Here is a 17,552-nt window from a genome sequence, read left to right as displayed (position 1 = left end):
AAAGTACTCCACATTGCTTTGGTAGTGTCATTTGACTCATTTTGGTTATAAACACTGGCTGGCCCTTCTATTCCTTCTCAATTCTCATCCCCACCCACCCACTCTCACCACTTTTTAGTTTTCTTTTCCCTCACCTTTTGACACACCAATTTGACACTCACCCCCTCAAAGTGTTTATCAAAATCAACTCCAAGAGAAGCGGCACCATGAAGATGAGTGAGATGTGGACAACAATGGGGTCAACCTTAGCCAGCTTCATGTTCTTGTGGACGATCATGAGGCAGTACTGTCCCTACGGGGTTCAACGGTTCTTTGAGAAGTGCACACATAGGATCGTGAGTTACTTTTCCCCTTACATTCGAATCTCCTTCCATGAATACATGGGAGACAGGCTAAAGCGCAGTGAGGCCTATGCGGCTGTGGAGGCATACCTCAGTGCCAACACATCAAAGAGTGCTAAAAGGCTCAAAGCTGAAATGGGTAAGGATAGCAGCAACTTGGTGTTGACTATGGATGAGTATGAAAGGGTAACGGATGAGTACGAGGGTGTCAAAGTTTGGTGGGTCTCTAGCAAAGTTATGTCACCAACGAGGTCTCCAATGTCTTATTATCCAGAACAGGAGAAAAGGTTCTACAAGCTCACTTTTCACAACAAGTATAGGGACATAATAACCGAGTCCTATTTGGAGCATGTGATGAGGGAGGGGAAGGAGATTCGTTTGAGGAACAGGCAGAGGAAGTTGTACACTAATAGCCCTGGCTATAAGTGGCCAAGTTACAAGCAAACCATGTGGAGCCACATTGTCTTTGAGCACCCTGCAACTTTTGAAACAATGGCCTTGGAGCCTGAGAAGAAAAAGGAGATCATTGAGGATTTGGTCACTTTCAGCAAGAGCAAGGATTTCTATGCAAGGATTGGGAAGGCATGGAAGAGGGGGTACCTTCTTCATGGCCCTCCTGGAACAGGAAAGTCCACTATGATTGCTGCAATGGCCAATTTGTTGGCCTATGATGTCTATGACTTGGAGCTCACTGCAGTAAAGGACAACACAGAGTTGAGGAAGCTTCTGATTGAGACAACCAGTAAGTCTATAATTGTTATTGAAGACATCGATTGCTCTCTTGATCTTACAGGGCAGAGGAAGAAGAAGGCAGATAAGTTGTCGGACGAGGAGACGGATAAGGATGTTGTTGGAAGGAAAGAGGGCAAGGAAGAAGGAGGGAGTGGCAGCAAAGTCACACTCTCAGGGCTGTTGAATTTCATTGATGGGATTTGGTCTGCTTGTGGAGGGGAGAGGTTGATTGTGTTCACAACCAATTATGTGGAGAAACTTGATCCTGCACTCATTAGAAGGGGGAGAATGGACAAACACATTCAGCTCTCCTATTGCACTTTTGATGGCTTTAAAGTGCTTGCAAATAATTACTTGAAGCTAGAAACTCATCCTTTGTTTCTCACTATCAAGAGGCTAATAGGGGAGGCCAACATCACCCCAGCTGATGTTGCAGAAAACCTCATGCCCAAGTCCCCACTGGATGATCCTCACAAGTGTCTCTCAAACTTGATTGAGGCACTTGAGGAAGCTGTAAAAGCTGAGGAGCTGGAGCAGAGTTGTCCCATTGAACATGAGGAACTTCTGCAACAAAATGGGTCCATTAAGGAAAATGGTGAGCTTCCAGCTGACCAAGCAATGAATCAATGCCAGCTACGGCTGTGTAATGGTACATAATGTTGTGTAAAAGAAATTGTGGCATGAGAGCAGGCACATTTCTTATTATACTATGTATCTATGTTAGTCAACTCGATGAGATGATTAAAAAAGGAGGGATTATATGCTTCAACAATGAAGGGTTTGCTAAATGCTCCTACTTTTGGGATTAATTTTGAACTTGTATTAGAGAGTTGATAAAATTTATTGTTATTGGGATAGGTCCCTCCCCTGTTGTTCTTTTCTCTCTTTAAATAATACCTTGCTGTTAAGGTGGCTCCAAAGTGCAACATAATCATAATATGAAGGTTATTGTTTCTCATAATGGAACCTTATATTGTGTGGGCGATTGCTGAATATTGTTATAATGCACTGATATAAACAATAGGAATCATGAATAAGGGAAGTGTTGAGAGGCAAGAGCACAGGCTAAGGGAGTAGATGTGTGTTTGGTTGCATGTAAATAGAAAAGCAATTTTTGTCATGTGCTTTTAAGTAAGTAGGTTGCACAAACGGAAAAACGAACTTGCTCTGAATGATCACTGAGGGTGGAGGAGGGAAGGGTATTGAGATGTCTCATTTTTGGTAAAACTATGCCCAAATTATTCTTTATGAGATCTGCACAATCATACTTTCTTGAGCTACTTTTAAAAAATGAGCTGTAATCGATTTGTCTTTTATGAAAACAAAACAAGGTTGCATGAAAGTTCTATGCATGTATCAGTAATTTTTTTAGTAGAGTAATATTTTAAACCATTAATTTATAAGATAAAATTATAAGAAACATACATCCAATAAATATAAAGATATAATATCTTCATAGAAACAACATGCCATTTTACTATTTAAAAAGGAATCATTTATATTTGTTGAGATATTTTAGGAAATTTCATATTTTATTCTTAGTAGTTTTAATTATGTATATTTTGTTGTATATTGTTTTTATATATAGTATAACCGTCTCACAATTTAAGGGATATTGTTTTTGAGAGGCCCTGTCTATTTTTTAAAATTCCCAACTCATTATATATATAATAATAATATATGTAATGAGAAATAAAAAGAAACATTTATCCTTTTTTAATGCAAAGATTATGAATACAAAGGTGGTCCTCCAGAGGTCAATCCTAATAGTTAACTCAAATCCTAAACTCTTATAAATCATAAATTTTAAATCCTACATCCTCTATAAATCCTAAATCTAAACCATAAACCTACGTATTATTTTATAATATTTTCATTTTTAACCTACATTTTATTTTCTAATTATTGACATATATAAAATAATCAAATATTTATAATTTATCTTACCATAGTTTTTTTAACACAAATTTGTTGTTTATAAGTAAACAAAAATGAAAATTAAAAAAATATATGCACAACTTTTATGTAAATTTTTTACACATAAGTTATCACAGACTTCAGTTGAAATATATAAAATAATAATCAGTGTTAATTTAAGTCGAGCTCGTGAAAACCATTTTTTTACTTAAATTTTCAAAACGAAAGTTGTATGGGCTGCTAATAATTTTAGTGTATTTTTTTTTTATTCATACAAAATTGTCACCGTGTATAACGACGTCATAACAATGAAATTCTCGTGTTCTGAGTATGATTTGACCATTTTGATAATAAATTATAAATTTACCATTATCATAATATACTCAAAAAAATTAGACTATTTACGTAAAAAAATCCTACCACATCAAATTAATATTATGATATTGAAACGATATAAAGTGTAAAAATAAATAAATAGAATGATCTATTTCATTTGTTTATTCCCAAATGATACAAGTGACTTGCACAAATAATCTCGACCCTGTAAATATGGTCTTGATTGTTATCCACATGTTTGTGTTACAAGTGTCTCATCCCCATCACTTGAACAAAGTTAATATAAATTGAGTAGAAAAAAATACATTGACTAATTTTAACTAAAATGTGAATTAAATTGATAACCTTAATTATGATTACATTAATGAAAGAAAACAAATATTAAAAAAGCTTATTTAGTATATTTAGTTTAAATTACACCTTAGTGGAATTTTTGACAAAATTTAATTGGATGTTAATACTCTAAACTTAGCTACGAGAATCATAAAGATGTTATGTAGTAGAAGGGATCATATTTACTAATTTTAACTAAAATAGAAATTAAATTGATAACTTTAAATAGGATTACGTCAAAGAAAGAGAACAAATATTAAAATCAACTTATCTAACCTATTTAGTTTAGATTATAGCTTAGTGGGATGTTAATACTCTAACCTTAACTATGACAATATTTAAGATTTTATTTAGTAATTATGAAAATTTAAATTTGTTGTTTAGGTCTATTTTTATCCTTTTTATTGAGATTAAATGTGCTTAAAGATAGGAGTTTCTACTCCTATATCTTGAGTGTGCTTATTGATAGGAGTTTCTACTCCTATTTCTTGTGTGTCCAACTACTATTCCTTCTATACTATAGATGTTATGGGTAAACCCAATCCATAATTAACTTTCCAACCTATTTGAGCACATAATATGTTACATGTTGTATTGGATTGAGCCATAAAATTTTGAAAAAAATTATAAAAATTAATTAACTCATAAATTTTTATGTTTTGGTAAAATAACTAACAAAAAATCTCTGTTGGATATATACGTGTTATAAGGATCTAGAAAATAATTTTCCAGTAGAAGTGATATATTTTAAATGACACATGAATATTTTATTATTAAAATGAAAAAAATATATAAATAGAAAATTCAGTTTTTCAGGTTTCATCTTAAAATAACCATCATCTCTCTAAAAGTTTCCTTTTACCTTTCTCTATCTTTTCTCTAAGATTCTGACATCCTCGCTCATCAGTTTGATAATCGGAGTGCGCCATTAGACTCCTGGAAGTGAATACTACAAGACTGCTCAATCAGAATCTTTGATAGAGTAAGTTCATTTTTGCTCTTCTCCTTAAGTCAAATTTTGATCTTGTTAGGTTTGTATCTGTCTATGATTCTTTTAGTTTCAGGGTTAATATCTGTTAACTCAGGGTTATATAGTTAGATTTTTTTTATCCGGACTCTATGGTGCAGGTTAATTACCTCTAAGTTTTTGGTAGATTTGGAGTTCTTAGTGAGCATCTACTAAAGTTCAAGTAAGGAAAACTAGTCTTATTATTTTCAATAGAATCCTAGGTTAGAAGATTTGGATGTGGGGGTGACGTAGTCACCAACTCCATTTTTTGCTTGCAGGATTGTCTCTTTTAAGAGTAAAGTAATATATTGATGGAAATGGTTGAAATTGAACCACTTTATGTAAGTCATGTGAGAATATGTTTACATTTTTTTTTGAAATGAATCTTTGCATTCATGACATCATTTATTGCATATTATTTAACATTTTATTTTGCAAAGATAAATTTTAAACATCACCATATAGGTGGTAAACCCTAAACCATAAACCCTAAACCCTAAACCCATCTAAGTGCTCCGTTTGGGAGCTTGTTCTATCCAAAATCAGAAAGAAACTTTCGGTGTGGCAGGGAGGAACTTATCCTTCGTAAGAAGAGTATATCTTATAAAATCGGTTATTAATGCCATACATATGTTCTTCTTATCCTTTTTTGAAGCCCCTATAGGAGTCTGCAAGGAAATCACAAAATTAAAGAGTAACTTCTTATGGGGTTGGGGTGCAGAAGGAAGGAAAATAGCTTGGTCTAGCTGGGAGAACATTTGTAGACTAAAAGAGGAGGGTGACCCTGTCATCAGACACTTTGAACTGTTTAATAAGGCACTTTGGCAAAATGGTTATGAAGAATGAGATCCAATGAGATTGGCCTTTAGAAAGAGGTCTTAGAATCGAAGTATGGATCATGGAGGAAGGTAAACTCAGTTACACAGACTTAATAAGTATAAATATAGACGATGGGTTGATTTATCCAAACTAAGCCTATCAGATTAGGGTACTAGTTAGTTCAATTCAAATGTGGTTTGGCAAGTAGGATCTGGGGGCCAAGTTCAAATTTTGGGAAGATGACTGGTTAGTCAATTGTCAACTCAAAGAGAGATATCCCAGAATCTACAATAATTCTTTGCTTAAAAATGAACCTATTGATAGATTCAGAAGATGGTCTGAAGAGGGGTGCGAGTGGGCTTTTTGAAGGGGTATATGAGATTTTGCGTATTTTTGTTTTTGAAAATTATCTGTAAATCAATCTTCTGTAGTGTTTATCGTTTTATGATCGATCATTTTCTTTATAACTTGTAGTAGACGGTCTCACAACTTTTCAGATTGAAAGAAAACATCAAAGAAAATCTCCTTGTTCTAGAAGATCGAAAAAAGTATACGAGATTCTGCTTATTTTGTTTTTCCAAATTATCAACAAATCAATCTTTTGTAGTCTTTATCTATTTCTAATCGATAAAATCAATCTCTTGCAGTGTTTATCTATTTCTTGATCAACTATTTTCTTGATAATTGTAGGGGACAATCTCACAACTTTTTAGATTGAAAGAAAGCATCAAAGAAAATCTCTTTGTTCTAGAAGATCGGAAAAAGTATACGAGATTCTGCTTACTTTGTTTTTCCAAATTATCAATAAATCAATCTTTTGTAGTCTTTATCTATTTTTGATCGATTATTTTCTTTATAATTGCAGGGGACAATCACACAACTTTTCAGAGTGAGTGAAAGCATAAAAGAAAATTTCTTTGGTCTAGAAGATTGGAAGAGGTATACGAGATTATGCGTCTTTGTTTTTGTAAATTATCTGCAAATCAATCTTCTGCAGTGATTATCTTTTTCTGACTGATCATTTTCTCTATAATTGTAGGGGACAGTCTCACAACCTTTCAGATTGAAAGAAAGTATGAAAGAAAATATCTTTAGTCTAGAATATTGGAAGAGGTATACGACATTGTGTTTCTTCTATTTTTACAAATTATCTGTAAATAAATGTTTTACAATGTTTATTTACTTCTGATTTAGAATTTTCTTTATAAATGTAGGGCAATCTCATAACTTTTAAGATTGAAATGAAACATCAAAGAAAATCTCTTTGGTCTAGAAGATTGGAAGAGGTATACGAGATTGTGCTTCTTTTGTTTTGCAAATTATCTGCAAATCAATCTTTTTCCGTGTTTATCTATTTCTGATAGGTTATTTTCAATACACAAGTCTTTCAAAAATAGAGTCAAATGTTTGAATATGTGGGTCAGTAGAAGTCTGGCACGAGTAATGTGAGTGATGAATTTGATAGATACTTGAGGTGATAAAGCTCCTTAGTGTGTGTGTGTGTGTTTAGGGTGACAATGGCTCAGAATCACCTAATAGTCATGCATTAATGTGAGACGACTAGATCTGCTACAACAACTCCCTATGCTAGTCAACCTCAGAAGCATATGGGGGTAACTGAGTTCATGAGGTACAACCTTCCAAAGTTCTAAGAGAATGCCACTTCTGACCAAGTAGATAAATGGATCAAGGAGTTGGAAAAGATCTTAAGGGAAACCTCCTGCCCATAGGATAAGAAGCTTGTGTCTGTTGTGTATCCGTTTTCTGGAGAAGAAGAGTTTTGGTGGATGGAAGCTCAATGGATGATGGAAGCTCAATGAATGATGGAAGCTAGAGCTGAAGTGATAGACTAGGAGAGCTTCAGGGTGAGGTTTCTGGAAAAATATTTTCTAGATAGTGCAAAGTTTGCCAAGGAAGTTTAATTCCTCAAATTGGAGCAGGGAAAGATGTCAATGAATGCCTATGACACTAGGTTTGAGTACCTAGCCATATTATACCCAAGCTACCTTTGAGGCTTGGAGGTGTAGAAACTTTTAAGAGGGTTTGAGGCATGAATTGAAGAAGATTGTGACTCCTATGTGCATTAGAGAGTTTCATGCTTTGGTAGGGAAGGCTAAGATGGTGGAGACCCTAGAAAATGGTGATAGCATGGTGATCAAATCACATCCTGAAGGGTCTTCAAGTGGGAAGGCCAAGACTCATCAACAACATAAACCTCCATAATATAGGGCTGAAGTAGTGATGACTCTTTTTACGGCAAGTGTACCGAGTCAGAAGTAATAATTTGTCCCTAAGGACAAATATCAAATCCACAAGGAACAATTATTTAAAATCCTAATAGTAACATTCAGTAAGTATAAGAATATGTACAATAATTTGATTTAAAAGATATTGACATAAGTTTGTGTGAAAATTAAATGAAAATAAAATAAATGAGTAAAATAATTCAATTAAGAAAATTGGGAATGAGGTTAATCTTTCTCATTCATATGTAATTTTAAACATATAACATTTCATCTTCTTTGACATTGATGCACTTATAAAAAATAATCTAAATATGATAATAGTTTCTTTTATAAAACTCATGTTAAGCAACATGTGTCATCACGTGAAAAATATCATAAAATAAAATAAAAACAAAAACATAGGGATTAGACCTAACTCATGTAAAAAAATAATTAAATAAAGACAATAAGACAAACAAAAAAAATATTCTCTAATGCGTAACTCTAGTGAAAACAACAAAGAAGAATGATTGAATTCCGAAAATCCAACTAGATTAATACTCGTTTGCATTCAGCAACAATAATAAAATTATATGATATTGATGCAATCGTAATAAAATTTTATGATATTGATGCATGTTATTATAGTTAATTTTTTTTTATCTATTTTGGAAGCATCTTATTGACTTTCACTCCAATACCTTCTAAAAATTTGAATTGGTTCATCTCCACTTAATAATTATTCCTTATATTACGTGGGCTATTAGTGCATATTGTTTCTATTGCACTCCGATGTAAACCATGACTAAGGAAGATCAGATAGCGCAGAGAAAGAGCTCGAACAACGTGGAAAAGGAATATTTAGACTGTGTTTGGATTAAAATTAGAAAATTAAATTTTCAAATTTAAATATACAAAACGAACAAGGAAAGAAAAATTGAAATAAGAATACTTTGAAGCTCCCCCGTTAGAAGGGAAAAAAATTGTTTTAGAAATAAAAATACCTTTAATCTTTCCCAACTGATGAACAAACCTGCTGTTTGCTTGCATGCAAACGGAAAAACACTTTATTTTATTTAGATGCTTCTAAACAAAAGCAATTGTGTGTTAGGAGTTGCACGATTGGAAAACAAGCATGTTATGATTGATAATTGAACGGGGAGAAGGAACTAAAAATTAACGTTAAATCAGTTAAACTTTATGAGTATACAAGGATGCAATTTCTCAAAAACGATCATTTGTCTGCACCAGTCAAATTCAGTGTCATTAATCCAGTTTCGTATTGGATCACGATATTACAAACAAAACTAAAAGCTCTAACTTAATTCAAATAAGTATAAATTAAATAAAAAGGAGAAAGTACAGGGCTTAATAATCTGAAAACCACATCTTTTTAAAGTTACAGTACCTGTTAACAGTTATTGTACATGGATTGGATAGGCTAAATAACGCCCAACAATTTCTCATTCATTTTGGAGGACCCTTTGAATGTAAAAATATTAAAAAAAAAAGTGACTACCTAATCTGCATAACTGCGTATCACGCTGCTTCTGGTGGCAAATCATGCACCAAGAGCTGCTAGACTGTGCCTCAAGAAGAAACCTGATCGTAACTTTTTTCTGGGGCTTATAACAAAATTTATAGTTCTATTATCATACACATTGGCTTCCCTGATAGAAAACTACAATTCCTGCTCTCGAGCAGGATGAGAAGCTTCAGTAATCATTGCCTTCATCTTTCATTATTGTGTTTGGACCATCATCAAAACCAGTGGTAGGGGCAAGCTCATTCAAATCAAGGAAGCGTCTCTTTCCTGTGCTCTCAACTTCCTCCTGACCAGGAATACTTAATTTTTCAGGAGCCTGGTTTTGTTCATTCTGTTCTACTGCAGGATAAGTAACAGGCTCAGCTACTTTCATTTCTTGTTCTTCATCATCACTGCCACCTGAATCTTCACTTTCCATCATGTATTCACCATTCTCACTGGGTTCTGAGTGATCAGCTGATGTATCAGACTTCTCAGATTTGATGAACTCAGTTTCTGATTCTGAGGCCTCATACTGCCTGTAATTTACAGAATTTCTAGTTGCCCTCTTGCTGCGTCTTAGACTTGATTGAATCTCACCCACAGATCTGAGTTTGGTTTGTCTCCTAGTCCGGCCTGGTAACTGTTTGACCTTGCGGGGTTTGTCACTATCCTCACTTATGCTCAAGGAATCATCATCATCATCATCTTCATCATCTTCAACATTGTATTCGTCCCATTCATATTCTTCTTCTCCTTCAGAACTACTAGAAGACTTCTGTTTATGCTTGCGTTTCTCCAGATATTCTTCATCATATACAGCTTCGCCAACAATATCATCATCACTATCGAAGTCTGCCTCATTGTACGATACTTCTTCAACAAACTCTCTTTCTGAATACCGATTAGGTCTCCGTCTTTGACGATTGCTAATGTGAAATGAAATTATTAGTGAAAATTATATTTGAGAAGAAACATCTCAACATATTTGAAAGAAACAAAAAATACACACCTTCGATCCAAGTTGTCATTTTCATGGTCTTCCTTGTCATCATAAGAGTCAGCTGATTCTGAAGATGGTATACCAAAATTCACATCTTGTGTGGCATGCAGAGGACCATATTTACCATTAGTCAAAGCTTCAGGTTTTGCTACCGATTCTCTCTTGGGCATACGTTCTGGAGATGGCTGTTTCTGCCTGAATGGAATAAATATATATATACATGACATGAGTAAATGGCACAAGTTAATGCATATGACTGACCTATCTCCCTCCTCATATATATACCAAACAAAGCGGGAAAGGATATAAGCACATACTTGGTTACTTTAATTGCCTCATTGATTGACCGGTCATAATCATCTGCAATAACAGTAATTTCAGGTTAGGTTTAAAACAAGCACAGTGGTTTCTGAGGGTAAGTTGATTCAAGTTCAATCAAAAACAAAATCGGGAAATTCAAGCATAGGAATTTGAACATAACCAATAGGAATGGGTTAGAAGTGAGTGTTTTGGGTAATTAGCATGTATGAAATTGCATCTTGCTGACAATGAAAAATCTACAGGTGAAGATGCAAACAATGTAAGTTGTTTTTTTGGATCTTGAAGCACCGTGGTTTGAAAAAAGAAAAATCTACAATCATTGCGATAATGGAGAGGGTCACATATGCAGTTTTACCCTCATGAGATGAAGGGAGTTGTTTCCAAGCCTAAAACCGGGGACCACCAAATCACAAGGTTTATCTTACAATTGCGAAAGGACTTACCCTCTTAAAATTACTCAAGAACTGAGAATGAAACAGAATGTAAGATTTTTATAAAAGAAGTCTACCATGTTGAAACAGGCTGACTGGGTAAAAAGGAAAATTTCAATATGACATTACATATTAGATACTCATTGGATTATACAAAAACAAGGAGCCGGAATCAGACATTTCCACCGCAGTATCCCTATGGTAGCACTGACAATCCCAGGCAATCGGTTACTGCTAAAACCAGATATTCCCCAAATATAATACAGATATGGGTCAATGGACCCAGCCTAAATGCTTAAAAAAATAGGAGGTGCCTGGGGCCAGTGCACAATCACAGAAACTCATTTTGTTCAAAATATATTATTTAGGTTGGAAAAGGAGGAGAGGATACTAATATATTACATCAAATTGTGTTGCAATCATGTGTTATAAAATATTCAAAGTTCCTAGTTATCCTGATAGGTAGGTAGAATTAATAGACAAGCCCAAGCTCACTAATACAATAAAATTATTAATACTAATTGAATAAAACAAGCAGGAAATATTGGAAACAACTCCCCAGATTACTTCCCCAGGTGTAGAGATCATATATGTTGCTCTAAAACTTTCAACAATAGAATCCAGATGTCTATGAGATATATTTTATATATCCTAACATTCATACAGAAGGAGCCGGGACTAATAAACAAACTGCAGTTGTTAAAACAAAATCCAAATCAACCAATTGTAGGCATCAGCTACCAATACCATGAAAATGATGACTCCAGTTATAATTAAACTTTCTTGCTCTTACCAAAAGTGTAGGTAACAGGTTTTCTGTCACGGAGAGAACGCCCTGGACCAAGCCCATCAACAACCAAGTAATTATCAAGCAGAAGAGCTTGTTTGTGTTGCTTTTTCAGCAATTTCTCCTTTTTCTGTGCCAACCAAATCAATTTGGTATCAGTTGAATAAAAATGCAACTAAGATCCTTCAAGGACCATAAATCAATATTTAAAAAAAAATTGACATAATTTTAAAAACACCAGTTGTTCTCAAATTTCTCGACCCTAAAGTACCTTATGAGCTTTCTCGACTTCAGGAAGCATGTCTATCTTCATCTTTTTCCCCACAGAAGTCTCTGTTCTGTTTTTACTTGAGAAAAGCTTCTCCTGTGTGAGCAGATGAAAGAATTGATTAAATTCATATATGATACGGCTCATGTAAAGAAAAAGATGCAATTCATAAAAGGAGCAGGATACACGATTCTGTTTTCTGTTCTTTACTGAAACTGAAAAAAGAAAAATAAGGGTAAAACCAATCATCTCGCTGGATAGTTATGTACTAAATAACATTGACTAAAGTGCAAAATCATCAAAAAGTTGAACAAGGCAAATGCTTCCCCAATTAACATCAGATCTCATGAAATAATCGCTAACATTGACCTCTGGATCGCATCATGTATTACACTGCAGTGTGTATAGTTCACCAAAGGCCTAGCTACAAACATTTAGGATGTTTGCTTGTGAGATAAAATAACTTTCAAACTAGTTTAGAACCAGGTTATTATGAAACCTACACAAAACTATGAAAGTGTCTTTGACTTTTGAGAACCACCCACAACATGCAAGTTTTCATTTGATTTATAATTAGATTCTGATAAATAAGTTTTGAACCTAACATCAGATTTCACGGAGAACCCTAATTTGGAGACTATTTGGGTTAAAAACGCAATAAAGTAGATTTATTGTGTTTTACAACACGACAAACTATTGTGTAGTTTACATTTAAAGTTATCAAGTGATTTATTATCAAAATCACAAATCTATAACACCAGAGTCCCAACTCCAATCAAGACAACTACAACAAACGTTAGTTGTTCCATGTTTAAGTGATAAGTAACTCATTAAAATGAATGTAGATCAACCACCAACTTTAGTAACTTACAGAAACATCTTGAAATTCATCAAAATTGGTAGCAACTGCTTCCCACTGGTATGATGTGCTAGAAAGAACCTGGGAGCCTCTTGCTTTCCCTTTCTTCATTTGAATCACTTCAGTTTTCCTTATTTCTCGATACAACCTATGTCCAATAATGGGATCGTCTTCATACCTGCACCAGTCAAATTTCAAATGAATAAAACCATAATGCACAATACTTTCTAATATAAGATTTCAAAATTTGGCCATGACAACCGAAAACAAAAGTTTATTACCAATAAGAAATTCCGTGTGAGTCACCTCCAATACGCTCTTTACGGAATGTTGAAAGTTGAACACCGTGTTTAATTGAGTTGTCAATATAACTTCGGATGTCTTCTTGCTGTAAAATAATCGCTCAAATTTGTTCATCACCACTTGTATAATCCGCAAAGGGATAACAGAGTAACAACATTTGGGGAATTGTGGATGCACCCAGTAGGTTTTGATCTAGGGTTCCCCCTGACCCTACCCATTAAAAAATCCTAGGAGGTTGACTAGAACTTAGATATTAAAGGATGCCTATGTCTTACATTGAGTAGTATGGGATGCTTGATCAAGTTTTAAGTGTTCGGTTCTTTCATGTTAATAGCTAGCTTTTACAAGTGGGTTACCCAAATGCTTCAGTGCTTATCCAATGGTATCAGACTTGTTGTTAGTGTCTTGAAAAGGGCTATCTATGGAGGGTTCCAAACCAACGATAGAGTTGAGTAAAGTGTCACCAATTGATTTTTAGGATGCTAGGTCATTGGTCCTCAAATCAGACACAAAAGTCATTGGTCCTCAAAAACAGAAAACATAACAACATCTATCCAGATTGTATGACATGACAATACACAAGCATAAAGGAGTCGTTTATGTGAAAGATACAAGGAGCATGCCAAATAAAAGACAATGCCATTCTAGAACATGAACAGCTGTATATAGCATGAATGTATACAACCATCCATTAAGAGAAAAAGATATTGATAGATTATACCTCAACACGAATGTCACAGATTGCTTTTAAGATGACAACACGGATCCCTGGATCAAGTGATTTATACACTTCAATCTCCACCCTGTCACATTAGCATAACCTGAGCCTGTGATATTTGAAGATTAAGATTCTAGGGTTACAAAAATTGCATGAGCACTTACCCATGGGAAGCAACAACTGGAAGATCCCCATCAGCAACCTACATTTGGATTCCATCCTCCTATTAACTCCAGAAATTGTAAAATAGACATTATTATAAAATATCAGCTTGCTGATTGAAAGTAACTTATTACCCAATGCCACCAATCTCTCAATTTCCTGCACAATACGGTTATCCAAGTATCGCGTGTGAGTGCCATTCGGGTAATCGGAGGGATTGCCTATCAAAACGTTTAATATATTACGTTATTATCAAATGAGTAGCAGCTCTGCAAACACATGGAGAAGAAAGTACTGATTCTCTAAGGAATAAACTTTGAGAAAGATAATTGCAGAAGAATTACCGCTAAACCACAACTTCAAAGTTCAAACAACTAATATTAGATTTGAAACTGTATGATTACTCAATTGACAGCCTTCACTTTCCCTCACTAATATATTCTAAAGCAAGGTTGATGTTTTTTTATAACAAGTCAAAAACAAAAGTTATATAAGCACAGGTAGATGATTCATTAGATCAAGGACTGGTTGAGTACCTTGCCTTCAACATACATTTATAAGCAGCAATACAAAATAAAGGGCTAAATCTTCAACCTATTCTCACAAGTCAGACAATTTAAATCTTGTACGAAACTGTTGTTCATGTCAGAAAACTTCCAATAATAATTAGGTATGTAGATGTCCCTTGTACCCAAAATTTAGAAAAAACTTCTAATTCGGTATGGTATCCAAGGTACATATATATTACTCATTTCAACAGCACCTTTGAGATTGATTTGCATCCAGAACATCAAGAGCGGGGTCAAAGTCAACACAGGGATAAATGCAGACAAAGCTTTTAACTTACTCAGACTGTTTTGGATATTGTAACCTTCTCATTTAGAAAACACTGTCATTTTCGTTCTTAAAAGTGACAACTGCATGGAATAAACAAACTTCACGGTTGGATTCAATGCTTCAGCAGGGAAATGGGCCTTCAGATTTGCTTATCACAATCCCCACATGCTCCCAACTTAACACTCATGCAGATGAAAAGAACAATGCAAGTTCATATTTATCTTTTAGCTACCGAATAAAGGGCTTTTCATACTTCTAATAAAAATCTCCGAATCAAGTACCTTCTTTCTACTTTACAAACCTCTGTCAACCCCGAGAATGCAATCAGTCAAAAGCAATTATATCCATCTCAGAATATTAAATTGGTCAAATTCATTGCTAAGTAATCAATCATTAATGTAATTTGAAAACTAAAATAACAAGCCTTCTTCCATCCATCAAATCCAGCAATACAGAAGCCACCTACATAAAAACACTCCCAATTTCCCAAAACACATAGCTAAACTTATATCTGAACTAAAACTAAATAAAACCAATGCAAAATGTTTGTCTAATCCACTCTTTCAACCACAGAAGCTTTCCCTGAACAAATAATAATAACAAAGATCCACTTAATAACTCTAAAATCTCTCTTACAGTCAAGCATTCAACTCGACCAGGTTACAAAACTATATTCTGCAATTGAAGGTGTAAACTTGAAGCAAAAACATTCAAAATAAGTAAATTCAGCACAGAACAGGAAGAAACATGATGATCGAATCTTATTAGACACGTGCAGAGTAAACACAAGAAGAAGAAGCAGTAAACAAACTCAATCCGCAAATATTAAGACCTACATCCACATGAGAAAAAAATGCCATAAACATGAACCAAGGACCAAAACACAAACTAAAAGAAAAACTAAACAAAAATCAGTAATAAAACCAACCAACCTTTAGCAAAGGCATATGAATATGAAACAAAGTATCGTTGGGGGTAAGAAGGGCTGTCTCCAACTCTTCCGCGGAAAATTCCAGCGAGATATTCAAAAGAGGCATAAACAGCTGCAACAAGGCACAACTTTTCACACACAGAAAACACTAACAAGAGCAATCCAAAGACAAAGATTGCACACTTCCCAACTCACATGCAAGAAATTCAGCACGGAAGCAAACTCCCACATCGTCCGCAGGTTCCACCGTGGCAACTGTGACGGCGACGGCGGCTCCACCAGCGGAGTCACGATCTTGCCGCATTGCGGCGCCGGCGGCGGAGAATCCTCCCTCTTCGCCGCCGCCGACGAGGAAAGGAATCGAGAGGCGGCTCGCATGGTGCACGCCCGAGAAGGGCGGGTACTCCTGGTGGTTGGTGGAGGAGCCGCGGCGGTTTCCTCCTTGGAATGGGAAACATGGTTTGAGGGGTTGGGTTCCGGCGGCAAGGACCGTTCGCTGGTCAGCGGAGGAGGGGATCCGTTGGACATGAGAAGGGATATTGAATTAGGGTTTAGGGAAGTGAGTGTGAGATTAGAGTTGGAGAATCATGGTTGATGAGTTAGCATTAGATTGTGGAAACTAGAAAGCGCAAGAGAAGAATAAAAAGAGAAAATTGAAAAGACAAAAAAGAGAGGGGAGATGGGAAGGACCAAAGGGTCCAATCCAAACCCTCAAATCCAAAGGTGAGTGTATCCTATGAGAAACTCAAGTCCATGAATGAAACTGCAAAAATAGGAAAACCACAGACTCAAGAAAGAGAAAGAGTGGTGACTGGCAGTGATGATAGAGAGGGACAGTACCTCAAATTTGGAGCTATGAGGTTAGATTTCGTTTCACCTTTGGTCAAATGTAAGAAAAATTAAATCTACTGTTTTCTTCCCTTTTAGATTTAACTGCTGATGGGGTTTACTTTGGATTTTTTTTTCTTTTGCCTTTCCTCTATCTTTAAAATTCAGAAAAAAAAATCTACTTTTTTTTCTTCCCTTTTGGATGAGACTGTTGGTTTAGTTTAGTGTGAAACCTGAACATAATCTGAAGTAATTCTTATTTATTTCTGTTATTTAATACATTTCAACATGGATTTAACCATGATCAAGTGTGCGAGTTCAAGCAATTCTTACTTGTTGTTAGTATGCTATTTGAGAAATTTTGATGGAAACACATGAGTCTAATCAAGATTGGTTTTGTTTTTCAAAATCTAAAATTATAGTTTCTTACAATTTGCTCAAACAATGATTTTCAACTTCTCAAAAGCTAAACCTGACATGTTAAGTTAACAAACGGGAAACTCTAACTTGTCTAACAGAAATGTTGAAACTGAAGAATTTCGACATTGCTGATTTTATTCCCCCCTTTGCCTTAAAAAGGTAGGTAGCATTTTTGCAAATTCATTAGTGGAACAAAAGTTTAAAGCTTGATCCACAATGAAAACAAGTAGAACTTCCTTTTCGATGTAAAGTAATACACAATATTAGATTCATATATACAGATAGATATTGTTAAGTTTATTAGATGTAAAAAAGAAGTGTTTGAGGAATGTGAGGAAGTTTTTCTTAACTATCAATGTTTTGTTTACAATAATTGCAGAGGGAGGGAGAGATACAAAACAATAATTAATACTAGGTTTTCTCCTGTGCATGTGGGACATAATTTGT

The 17,552-nt window shown here is 34.9% G+C and overlaps 2 protein-coding genes across 2 annotated transcripts; one reads left to right on the top strand and one right to left on the bottom strand.

Moving 5' to 3' along the window:
- LOC137807816 (AAA-ATPase ASD, mitochondrial-like) lies at positions 1 to 1,993 on the top strand. The gene has a single exon (XM_068608627.1). The coding sequence runs from the start codon at positions 207 to 209 to the stop codon at positions 1,728 to 1,730; it is 1,524 nt and encodes a 507-aa protein (XP_068464728.1). The 5' UTR covers positions 1 to 206; the 3' UTR covers positions 1,731 to 1,993.
- Positions 1,994 to 9,084: 7,091 nt separating this feature from the next.
- Positions 9,085 to 16,758, bottom strand: LOC137807813 (DDT domain-containing protein DDR4-like). Its single transcript, XM_068608624.1, has 12 exons — positions 16,053 to 16,758; positions 15,859 to 15,969; positions 14,224 to 14,310; positions 14,092 to 14,129; positions 13,931 to 14,012; positions 13,188 to 13,294; positions 12,919 to 13,084; positions 12,051 to 12,143; positions 11,786 to 11,909; positions 10,558 to 10,600; positions 10,250 to 10,435; positions 9,085 to 10,166 (listed from the first exon to the last, which is right to left on the bottom strand). Exons 1-12 carry the CDS (start codon positions 16,383 to 16,385, stop codon positions 9,428 to 9,430), a joined length of 2,109 nt encoding a protein of 702 aa, XP_068464725.1. The 5' UTR covers positions 16,386 to 16,758; the 3' UTR covers positions 9,085 to 9,427.
- Positions 16,759 to 17,552: the final 794 nt, after the last annotated feature.

Source organism: Phaseolus vulgaris, chromosome 3, assembly GCF_000499845.2.
Source record: "Phaseolus vulgaris cultivar G19833 chromosome 3, P. vulgaris v2.0, whole genome shotgun sequence".
In the NCBI taxonomy this organism is placed as follows: Eukaryota; Viridiplantae; Streptophyta; class Magnoliopsida; order Fabales; family Fabaceae; genus Phaseolus; species Phaseolus vulgaris.
Note: the sequence above shows the minus strand (reverse complement) of the source record. Positions and strands in the feature narration are given on the sequence as shown.

Coding starts and splice junctions, on each gene's coding strand:
- LOC137807816 (XM_068608627.1), top strand. CDS start 207: ATGAAGATGAGTGAGATGTGGACAACAATGGGGTCAACCTTAGCCAGC.
- LOC137807813 (XM_068608624.1), bottom strand. CDS start 16,385: ATGTCCAACGGATCCCCTCCTCCGCTGACCAGCGAACGGTCCTTGCCG. Junction 14,013..14,091: donor CCAGTTGTTGCTTCCCATGG/GTAAGTGCTCAT, acceptor CTAATGTGACAG/GGTGGAGATTGAAGTGTATA. Junction 10,436..10,557: donor GAGGCAATTAAAGTAACCAA/GTATGTGCTTAT, acceptor TATTCCATTCAG/GCAGAAACAGCCATCTCCAG.